Raw genomic sequence first — 12,380 nt, forward strand, 5'->3', positions numbered from 1 at the left:
TTAAATATAAGATTCACATTAAATTACACATGTTGTAAATAATATCTATTATGTGGTTGTTTATTTTTGGGACAATAAAAAATTAGATAAAACCTTTTTGTACATATAAATCACAAGTCTATAAATAGGTACTTTAATGGAAAGAAAATGTTACTCTCAACTATAAGAACAACCAATATCTAGTGGTGATTTTGTAGGTGCGTTGTCTATGGTTGATTTCAGCCCTTGCTCTTGAGTTACATGCCATCAAGAAAGGGTTGGAATTTCCACTAGATTTAGATTGTGTTTCGAGGTTGAGATGTAGTTCAGTGTAGCTAGGGTACCAAAACTCTAGTGTTTGGTAAATTCTTTAAATTCTCCAAACATTTTTCCCTCAAAATTCTAACTTTAGCATCAGAGGTTCTTCGGCCAAAGCACCCCCATTCATCGTGGGCTCGTGAGGCTCTTGACCTTGACCTAAGGTGTTATTTGTTTTGTAAATGCAATTTTGTCCAAGAACAAGGAGGAAGAAATTTGCATCCACAAATTGGTGTTTTCATTGAGAGTTGAGTCCCACACTCGTAAAAGACTCTTACATCCAAGGTTTTCTATTTTCTTGTCCATTTGTAGATTTTTCGTACGTTCTTATTATTAGAATTTTTTATTTGCAAAAATTCTTTGATAAAACATAAAAGAAAAGAAAATGGCTAGAAATTTGGAAACTTTAATGAACGAAAATTCCAATGTTCAAGAGATGGGACCACGACGGTCCACGAGGCTAAACGTGACAATAAATGGAGCAGCACCATCACCACAAGGCCCCACCATGGCAACCACCGCGGTGGCCACCACAGTAGCCACCCACAGTGAGGTCCATGGTGCCACCACCACGGCCCAAGCCATGTCATCCAAGCTTGCTGTGACATCCAAGGCCCACAGCACCAAAGCCACGGCCCAAGTCGTGTCACTCCAAGCCCAAGGCAAACCAACTCGTACCGCCCAAATCCAATACGAACCCAATGTGTTGCCAAGCCGAGCCCAAGCTTCACACCCACGTGCACCACCTGAAAAGCAGCCCACTCCTGTGGCCCAACCTGCTCCTGTGGCTTCCAAAACAGCCCAAGCCGGGCCAAGATTAGCTCAACCTTCCCGACTTCAAATTTTAAGACTTACGATCGAGTCGGAGGCATTTTCACCACACTTCTCTGCGGATTTGACATTTCCCAACTCAAATCTCACGCCCGAAGTCAACTACCGTTTCATTGCTCAAGGCAGCACATTCCTTCCAAGCTCTTCCAATCCAAATGGCGAACAACACTTGTCCTGATAAGTCATAGAGTTGACAAACGCCTTTGCACAACAGACGACCTTGGTGAATCAACTCTTGCAGCGCACCGAGATCCAAGGTGCCCTAAACGAGATGTCCTGAAGCAGGACAAGGGTAGACGAAGAACCTCTCTAGTAGCGTCCTGGCAAGCAGCCACTTGACCAGCCACGAACCGAGCGTTCAGGCAGTATACATTCCCGATTGGGTCCCCGAGACAGCGTATACTCCCGTCTTAGTGCGTGGAGGAGCGTGCACTCTTGACTAGGCCCACGGACGAGTATACACTCACTGTTAAGGCCACACTCCGATAATTAACATGAGCAACCTTCCAGACGAAGCGTTCATTCGTGACTAGGCCTAAAATGAGCATCTTCCACATCACATCGGAGTAGGTAGCACAACAGACGGAGAGAAACAGTCACTCAATCCGGCTCAAGTTCAACCGGTAGCCTGTGAAGAATTCCTTCGCTTGCCAGGAACGAACCACATACACCGCTACTACGGCATAGACGAGCCGAGCACGTAGAAGAACATCCTAGACCAACATGTCAATACCAGGGACAACCGAGGGCTCTGCTACCCCAACAAAGGTAAATTTAGGAAGAGGTAGAGAAGCTCCTCAACGAGAAATTGTTTGATTTCCAACGCAATGAAGTGGCCAATGAAGCACTACGACGGAACATGACCAACATGAGCATGTCACCCTTCACGGATAAGATCGAGCAGGCAGAGTCTCCACGCAAGTTTAGAATGCCACATTTCACATCTTTCAAAGGAGATAGAGATCCAAAGAGGCACTTGAAGCATTACCGAAGCACGATGGTCATTTATCGGAACAACGATGCCCTTATGTGCAAAATATTCACCACCACTTTACAAGGCGAGGCGTAAGATTGATTTCACACCTTGCCACTGTAATCCATTCGAAGTTTTGATGATCTGTGTTTGGTTTACACCAAAGAATACTTATCCTACTGCTTGATCAAGAAAAAAATTCAACAATTTGTTCAACGTGAAGAAAAACCCAAAGGAGTCGCTCCCAACTACGTGAAGAGGTTCAAAGTAGAGAAGGCAAAGATCCTCAGATGCGATGATTCGATAGCAAGTGCAGCCTTCCAAAAAGGACTCCCAGCAGACCACCCACTGTTTGGAAAAATGATCATGAAAGAATATCTAACTCTAGCAAACTCCTTTGCTCTGGTAGAGAAGCATGCACTTTGGGACGAGGCTCAACGAGTAGACAAGGCACCCAAACAGCCTCAAAAAGAGTTCGTGGTGGCTCAAAGGAACGAAGACAGGAAGCAATTTAGCAAAAGCAGGCAGGAAGCCAAACGTAGGGACTGATCCATAACCAAAGAAGGCTTGACGACCAAGAACTACTCTAAGTTCTCAATTTCGATCCACCAAATCCTCCGTGACGTCAAGAATGAGCTATGGTTCAAGCTGCCGAAACAATCAAAGAGAGATACTTCCAAGTTAGATCACACCAAATACTGCACGGTCTACCAAGGTCTCGGTTACACATTACACTTGGAAGAATTACCTAGAGAAGTTTGTGAAAGAAGGCAAGGTCGACATATACTTGGACAAACCAACTGCACAGCCTAGAAGGAACATGGACAACGACGAGTAGCCGCTAACCAAGACGATTCGAATCAATGGCATCTTTGCCGAATCAGAGCATTTGGGGGCCACCAACAACTCTAAAAAGAGGAAGATCCAGCAGGCTTTACTAGTTTCACAAGTCCAAGCAGTCAACACTCATCCTAGATCCATCATAAGCTTCACTGAGCAGGATGCAAAAGGCGTCAATTTTCCACACGACGACGCACTAGTATTATCTGTCCAACTAGGCCACGCCATAGTTGACAGAATTGATGGTTAACAATAGAAGCGCAGTCAACCTACTTCTACTCTCAATTATTCAAAAGATGGGCCTAGAAAGCACAATCATACGCCCAGCAGAGGTATTCAATGAGCACACCTTAACTGTCATCGATCACATCATACTTGATGTGAAAACACCACCAGTTATCTCAAAGCAGACGTTCACGATCGTAAGTGACCCATCTCCTTACAATGGGATTCTTGGGAGACCTTGGTTGATCAAGCTAGATGCCGTCACTTCCGTCAAGTATTAAAAAATCCGATCGCATCCTGGGAGGAAAAGTCGGAGAGATCAAGTCTGACAGGCCACATCCCGACGATGCACTATGCAAGTATTAAAGGAGTCAAAGAAGAGAACCTTTTCCCCGTAGTGGCTACTGAGGTCCAAAAGGACGAAGAAGCTACCAAATAGCAATTACAGAAAGTGGGTCAAGAAAATGGCTCTCAAGCAGACAAGATAGGATGGAAACCCGAAGAGGATGTCGAAGACATTATTCTTGATCCCCAAGAGCCAGAAAAGAAGGCTAGAATCGGCTCACGTCTAAGTCCAGTTGAGAAGGAAGAACTCACAGCTTTTCTTAGGGAAAACCAGGACGTCTTTGCATGGTCACCTTCAGACGTGCCTGGCATTGATCCCGAGATAGCTTGCCATAAGCTACACGTTGACCCCGCTGGCAAACCGGTGATCCAAAATAGAACACATTTTGCAACCGAGCGAGTAGCGACGATCATTGACGCGGAAATTGACAAGCTATTGGAGGCTAGATTCATAGAAAACATAACACATTCAGCATGGCTTGCCAAAGTCGTGTTAGTCATGAAGAAAAAGAAGGGCAAATAGAGGGTTTGGGTAGACTACACCAACCTCAACAAAGCATACCCAAAAGATCTTTATTCGCTTCCCCAGATCGATCTATCAGTAGATTCAACTTCTGGGAACCAGCTGCTCAGTTTTTTAGATGCATACTCCGACTACAACCAAATAGTCATTTACAAGCTCGACAAGGAGAAAACCGCGTTCATGAATGAGCGAGGCACCTATTGCTACAAAGTCATGCCTTTTGGCCTCAAGAGCATGGGAACCACCTACCAAAGGTTAGTAAACATGATGTTCAAGAATCAAATTAGGGTGACCATGAAGGTTTATGTCGACGACATCATGGTAAAGGGCAAGTAGCGGTTAGACCATATCGACAACCTGGTGAAAACTTTCAACATCCTCAAAAAGTACAAGATGAACCTCAACCCCACCAAATGCACATTCAGAGTATCTTCAGGCAGATTCTTAAAGTACCTAGTGACCGAACGAGGAATCGAAGTACATCCCAAGCAAATCTGCCTAATCCTAGAAATGAAATCTCCCACCACCTTGAAGGAGATCCAAAGCTTGACCATATGAGCAACTGCCCTCAACCGCTTTCTTTCTCAGTCTACCGATCGATGCAAGCCCTTTTTCAAGGCCATCAAGAAGGCATAACGAGATAAATAGGATGAAGAGTGCAAAATAGCTTTCCAAGACCTGAAGAAGTATCTTACATCACTTCCCTTACTATCCAAGCCGGAAGCAGCGAAGGATTTATATATCTACTTGGCAATCTCCGAAATAGCTGTGAGCTCTGACCTCATACAAGAAGAGCTAGGGGCCCAACTACTGGTATTCTACACTTCTAAAGCTCTTCTCAATCCGAAAACAAGATATCCGAAGATCAAAAAATTAATTTTGGCGCTAGTTGTTGCAGCTTGGAAGCTCAGACCATACTTTTAAGCTCATACAGTCATCGTCATGAGTTAGTATCCTCTACGATCAATCTTACATAGTATGGACGCTTCTCAACAAGTGATGAAGTGGGCATTGGAACTTGGCCAATACGGTTTAGTTTTTAGACCCCACACGGCGATAAAAGCCCAAGCCTTGGCAGATTTCATAACGGAATTCACGCCTTGCCTAGACAATGCAATAAAGCGACCCAATGACATCCCGAAAGCAGCTAAGCACACCTTAGTTGTGCCTACTCCAGCCGATGGAGACTTTTGGCATTTATATGTCAACGGCGCATCTAACTACAAAGGCTCAGGAACAGGCGTGGTCTTTATCACCCCATATGGTTCAATGCTCGAGTAGACGATCACTTTTGGCTTCAAAGCATCCAACAACGAAGTAGAGTACGAGGCCCTACTAGCAGGCCTCTAAATGGCAAAAGGTTTGGTGGTGAAGAAGCTTGCAATTCATTTCGATTCCCAGCTATTCACCAGCCAAATTACTGAGGAGTACACGGCGAAACATCCGAAGATGGCACAATACCTAGAGAAGGTATGAAAACAACTTGAAGCATTTCAGAATTACACTTTCGATCATCAACTCAAACACTCGATTCCGGAGTATCAAGCATAGAGGCATAGCCAGCAGCCGAGGTGTCACAGGTTAGTATAACTCCCAACTAGCAAAGTTCTATTATAGACTACCTGGTCAATGGCACACTCCCCATAGAAAGGTTGGAGTCTAGAAAGCTCTAAATAAAGGCAGCACACTATTACATGTGGAACGACATTCTCATTCGAAGATTCTACACCGGACCACGTCTTCGTTGCATAGCGCCTCCTGATGACTTAAAGGTTCTAAGCTCAATCCATGAAAGCGTTTGTGGAAACCATTTCGGAGGCCGATCCTTAGCACAGAAGGCTCTTAACCCAGGCTACTATTGGCCTACCATGCACCAAGATGCTAAGGAGTTAGTACAAAAGTGCAATCGCTACTAACGCTACAAATTGGTACCAACACTGCCTGTCAGCAAGCTACACCTGCAGACAAGTCTTTGGCCATTCATGCATTAAGCAATTGACCTGGTAGGACCTATGCAACTTGCCACTGGGGGCAGAGACATGATGATCGTGGCAACCGACTACTTCACCAAATAGGCAAAAGCAAAACCCATGATGACCACGACTCAGACGGACATAGAGCGCTTCATATGGAGGAACATCATTTGCCAATTTGGCATTCTTCATTCCATCATCACTGACAATAGCCCGCAATTCGTGGGCAAATATTTGATGAAGTTCTTCCAAAAGTTTGGCATCAAGCAGTACATGTCCACGCCGAGATATCCTCAAGGCAATGGGCAGGCCGAATCATCCAACAAGACGATTCTCGACTGCTTCAAGAAATCCCTCACCGATAAAAAGGGAAAATGGCCAGACAAACTCCCCAGATGTTTATGGGCGTACCGCACCACCAAAAGACAAGCGACAGGTGAGACTTCTTTCTCTTTGGCATTTGGTTCGAAAGCGATCATTCATCCCAACATCATCGTGCCAAGCATCAGCACTTTACTACCAAGCATTGAGCAGAATAGTAAGGAGATGACCACAAGTTTAGATCTGGCAGAGGAGAAGCGTGAGTAGACCATCAATCACGTCGTAGCCTACCAGCAGTAGCTCTTCTCCAACTACAATAAAAGGGCCAAGATCCGACAGTTCCAAACTGGAGATCTAGTCTTAAGAAAAGCCTTCATCACTGCCTGCAGTGAAGGCTCCAAAAAGATAAATCCCATCTGGGAAGGTCCGCACAAGATCAGCAGAGTAAACGGCAAGGGTAATTACACCCTCGCCACCATGAACAACAAAGAGATAAAAAAGAAATGGAACACCTACAACTTGAAGAAGTACCATATGTGACCTCCCACTATATAAACACCTGAAGACTCAAGCAGCTGAACGAGCACCACCTCGCAAGCCGAGGACTATCCAGTTGTTATGTAGTATTTACAGTTAAGTTATTCATTCGTTTCACTCATTTTTTAATGAGGAATTCAGAAGTAATTTACAATTTGGCTAGACTACATGTCTACAACAACTTATATTTCATGCACTTCAAAAGAAAATCGCGCCCTTCCTAGAGACTCACCGCATGAATTGCACCCCTTAAGGGACCCACCATGCTCTCCAATGCGAGAGGCTAAACTAATTCCCCGACACACATATGGGTCTGCTCTCCAAAGTGGGAGGATAAATTTTACACTTTGAATATCCAGACATGGATGAGTCGGGCTACCCTAGTATAACTAGATGCATGATGGCTTGCGCAAAGATTCGTAGAAGTAGCCATAATGGTCTTTTTCAAGGCCTAGCTAACTGAAGGATTTTGGGTCTCTTGGCCTAATCCGCGGAGAACCGGGCCCTCGAGATAGAGGAGGCACATTACGCAGTACGCTCTATGAACGACTGCCTGGAAACCTAAAGCTGCTACTGAGTGCACTAAGGTAGCCTACGATTTTCGAAAGACTGCATACGGCTTACCCTTCAAGCAGTAAAGCCACGCTAGACTTATACAACTGCACATTCTTGTGAAAGGTTAAACAAGCTAGCATATACGAAGTTTTATCCGCTGCCAAGATGCTACGTAGTCGATAAACTTCACCTCTGCCAAGTGCGGAACAACCTACACCAAGTCCTAAAGTGTTGTGATACTTGCTACACAACCTACGGAATTGGAAAAAGCCAAAGTTAATAGCTTAGTGGTTAAGCGGACTTGTCTGCTTCTGTAGGTAAGACATTCGGCTGCTAACCCTATGGCTAACAATTTTTCAAAGTTCTATACCAACACCTACGGTTGCATAGACTACACGGCTTATCTGTTTATAAAAAAGTAGCATGCCTGTCACTGGTTTATAAAGTCTAAAGGTTAGGGTATGAACAAAAGAAATAAAGATGGAGAAAAGCGAAGGAAGCAAGTTTATTAAATTTTCTAGCAAAATTGATAAACAACTAGCAAAGACTGAAAGAGTTCAAGCAAAAGCAACAAGGAAAACAAAGAAAATCCTAAAAGCTACCTAGAAAACTACTATTCAACAGCTTGGACATCCCACAACCACTCGGTCACCACACGTTCAGCAGCCGTGACGCCCTCAACAGCGGCACCATCCAGCACTTCACCCCTAGCTACCCCACCCTAGGCACCAACCTCTCTGACTACCTCTTCCAGAGAAATAGAGAAGGTTTTGAAGTCTTTACCAGAAAATTTAAAGTCGGACGATTGCCCAAAGAGATGATCTACATAACCCAGATTGTAGAAGTCGGCTTGATTCTGAGTAAGCGAAGCCTCGAACCCAGCCTCGAACCTTTCAAGTGCTCATTCTCCTTAAGCAGATAAACACGAACCCGCTGCAGTTCCTCCACTTCTTTCTTCAGATTGTCATTGATCTTCAAGGCACCTTGGAGTTCCAACACTTAAGGCTCAAGCCTATTAATAACCATCTTGAAATGGATCACTTGGTTGTAAGCAACGATCAATTCTTCATCCTTTGCATAAGCAGCGTAGTGGAATTCAGAAATGGCATGCTTAAGATCTTAAATCTGAGGTATGTAACACTCGATCTCCTTCTCTGCACTTTCATACTTTACTTGGATCGCGTCAAGCCTAGTCTTCAAATCCATGATCTCTTGGCAAGCAGTCTTAAGTTGCAGAGAAGTGGGGGTAGAGATATTAGACCCTTTCAAAGCAGCAAGCTCAGATTCCAATTTCTTGACTTTCTCGACCGAGGAGTAAGTTTCGGCTGCCATGGTTCTTGCCACCTCTTTGGTAGCCTTGGTATCCTCTTGATCAAGAAGCATAGACTCGGCTGCCAGAATCGTCGTTTTCTACATCATAGCCAGCAAAGCAGCCCTTTTATACCTGGTTGTATGCTTCGTGAAGGAACTTGGGCTAACAACCTCTTTGACACCATCAACAAACTTGGCACATACATCCATGTCCTCAGGAAGATCTAGTTTCAAAAGCGCACAAATCTCAGTAACTTCCCCAGAAACAGACTTGGTGGATTTCTCATGACTGTCTGCACTAGCAGTCTATTTCTTCTCAGCAGACGAGTCGGTCTCAACAACAGAAGGAATAAGTTTTGGCGCCACTTTAGTAGGCATGGGCACCTTGTCACTCTTCATAGTAGCAAACATCTCTAAAGGTGAACCAGACTTAGCCTCAGATGGACGCTTTGGCACAAACTTCGGCACTGGAGGCACAGAGGAACTTCTACTTAAGGCAATCTTATCAGCAATCGAACAAGTAGCCTTCAAAACGGCAGGCGCCACCGACACAGATCTAGCAACCTCATTTTTCTCGCTCTTGGAAAAAGTCAAGTCAATCACAAGCTTGGAAACAGTCAGTGAACCTTCGCAAGCAGCGGAAAAAGTCTTTGGTTTCTTCTTAGCAGGTGTCTCTTGAGCAACTGGTGAACCTTCACGAGTAGCGGAAGAAGTCTTCGGCTTCTTCTCAGCAGGCATCTCTTGAGCAGGTAGGGAAGGCCTTTTTTTCCCACCTTCATTTGTAGCAGGCTCCACCACAGTGATAGGACGAGTCAACGCCTTGGCCTTGATTCGTTTTATCTTCTCTCTCGGGGGCAGCCAACTTTTTTTCCCTACGAAGATGACTAAGCAGCTAATGTCACTCACAGTACTCAGAGGACATACTTAGAGCAACGTACATTTTCTTCATATCCGGAGAAGTCTTAGGAGTTGAGCCGAATTCTGAATCTACAAAAGCAGCAGGAGACAATCAGAAAATTAAAAAGCAACTTAGCACAAATACAAGGCAGCTGAGAGATTAAGCAGCTTACTTACCGGATATGAAGACCGTGGGAACATGTAGCTCGAGGGAATAATCAAACTCCCATTCTCCACTTATCTTCAAAGTCTCCTTGGCCCAGTCATGATCTCGTTTGCTCGAATTATCAAAAAGCTTATGGCGAGATCATAGCTACCCAACTTCTTCGATGTGGCCTATGTCAAAGAAGTACCAAAATTCATTGACGGTTAAATCTAAGTCAAAGAATTGGCTAAGATTGTGGAATCCCACCATCAAACGGACCGTATTCGGAGAACATTGAGCGGGGGCACGTCTCATGGAGCAGAGCACTTCTAGAGAATTGTGTAAGTTTTCTACGAAACTTAACTACACCATCTTCATAACTTTGACCCTCATAAGAAATATAACTTTGCCACTCGTTTGTTACATAACAGTGAGGTTCATAAGAACCATACTTACCCAAAAATTGGTTCTCATCTCCAATACTAGTAGTTTCACTTAGGCAAGACAACACACTACTAGTACAAACAATAGACATCTCCTTCTTAGCTTGAACATAAACAACAACTGGATTTGAAATCAAGTTATTCACTAGTAGAAGGGTCTGAATATCTTCATTGCACTCTAATAAACAGTTTGGTTCACCTCCATATAATGAGTATTTCAACAGAAAGCCTCCTGATGACAAACTTGGAAACCTCAAAGTTAATTGCCTACACAAATCCTTATAACTAGTATGCAGATAAAGTGACACAACTACTACACAATCTTCATGTACACACTTTAACACTTTAACAATGGACATGATCTGCCCCAAAAAAAAAAAAAAAGAACATAAAGTTAAACTGATGCTGCACATAAATAATTGAATATATATATATATATATGTGTGTGTGTGTGTGTGTGTGTGCATTTTAAAATGTAAATCTATAATCAATAAAAACTGATGCTGCACAAAAATCTGTAACACAGATGCAACACAAAACGCCAAAAAGGATTAAATAATCCATTTACTCATTTCTAATCCATTGTCCTTTAAATAAATATTTATATAAAAACTGATGCTACACAAGTATTACGCTTATTATATAAAAATGATGTTGCACAAGTATTACGTTGAAAATTATTAAATGTTTATAGGGGGTTCCCCCCACCCTCACCCCCAAAACTTATGTCAACTGATTTTGCAAGATTCTATGAGCTGATACTGCACAAATATTACGTTGAAAATTAATGTTTATATAAAATTGATGTTGTACAATGATGATGCACAAGTATTACGTTGAAAATTATTAAATGTTTATGGTGGTTCCCCCCCCCCCCCCAAAAAATTAAAAAAAAAAAAAACTTATGCCAACTAATTCTGCACAATTCTATGAACTGATGCTACATAAATATTAATAATCTTCGCCAAATACTACACTAACTCATAATACATTCCAATTCTAACAAATATATGTATGATAACTATATTGCAAAAAACAAAATGAACTTCAATGAAAAACAAAAGCAGCACAACAGAAAATCACCTTCGTCAAACACTCGATCAAATAAGGTCAAACCGAATCAAAATCTTCAAAACTAAAAAACCGTGACTGCAAAAAGCAAGAACAAAAAATTAAAAAAAAAATAAAAAAAATCAATGCTACCAATAAAAAAACTAAAAAATTAGACACTCTTTCAAAATCTAAACCAAAATAAATTAGAAAACACACAACACTTCGAAAATCTAAATCGGAACACATAAAAGGCAGAAAGGTAAACTTGAGAGAAACACTCACCCTCGAAGAAAACTTGAATGATTCGAATATAAGTTATGGCAAGAGATAATTGAGGGACATGACGAAATATAAATCGGAATAGATAAAACTTCAGAAAGAAAGAAAAACAACAGAGAAACGAAAATATGATTTGAATAATTCGAATCATCGCTGATCACTATTTAACAGAATACGTAACTCCGTTTCTAACGGAAAAACCGGACATGACGTTATCTTACGCGCATTTAAAAAATATCTTTTATTAAAATGTTTAAACGTGTTGTCTCAATATATAATTAAGTATTGAAAGTATACTCTAAGTGTAATTTTTCTCAAATTAGACGCATGATAATTACATGACTGCTAAAGGATAATCGTCGGAGAAGTCCTACGCGAGGAGATTTATCATGGCCTAGTCAAATCCCTTCCTTAAAACATTGTTTGACTTCCAAAACAACCATATGTTGCATGCATTTTCGGTTCTTTGGAGTAGGAGGGTAAGTGAGCCCAATAGGCACATCCTCAATATTGACTACCAACTACCAAAGCCCATTCGTAAAGAAACTGGTGCTTTTTGTTTCTATTTTTTCTTTTTTCTTTTATGGACTAGAACTAGAAATGCTTAGCAATTTTCTCTTTCCTTGTAAATGGAAAGTTTGAAGTTTGACTCACTTGAATTCAATACCTTCATTGTGTGTCTTAATTCGTTTCATTTAATAAACAGATGAAGAGGTTCTAAATGAGTTACATGAGTGGTGCGGTGTTATCATTTGATATATGGATGGAGTTCAGGTTGATGATTCATGTGACTCGTTTATCTATTCGAGTTGGAGATTGATGAAGGGAGTTG

At 42.3% G+C, this 12,380-nt stretch overlaps 1 protein-coding gene across 1 annotated transcript; it reads left to right on the forward strand.

The window, feature by feature from the left end:
- The first annotated feature begins 5,384 nt into the window (after positions 1-5,384).
- Positions 5,385-6,595, forward strand: LOC137728338 (uncharacterized). Its single transcript, XM_068467150.1, has 2 exons — positions 5,385-5,504; positions 6,110-6,595. The coding sequence occupies exons 1-2, from the start codon at positions 5,385-5,387 to the stop codon at positions 6,593-6,595; spliced, it is 606 nt and encodes a 201-aa protein (XP_068323251.1).
- The last annotated feature ends 5,785 nt before the right edge of the window (positions 6,596-12,380 follow it).

This window comes from Pyrus communis, chromosome 3 (genome assembly GCF_963583255.1).
Source record: "Pyrus communis chromosome 3, drPyrComm1.1, whole genome shotgun sequence".
NCBI classification, from domain to species: domain Eukaryota; kingdom Viridiplantae; phylum Streptophyta; class Magnoliopsida; order Rosales; family Rosaceae; genus Pyrus; species Pyrus communis.

Coding starts and splice junctions, on each gene's coding strand:
- LOC137728338 (XM_068467150.1), top strand. CDS start 5,385: ATGGCAAAAGGTTTGGTGGTGAAGAAGCTTGCAATTCATTTCGATTCC. Junction 5,505..6,109: donor TGGCACAATACCTAGAGAAG/GTATGAAAACAA, acceptor TTCACCAAATAG/GCAAAAGCAAAACCCATGAT.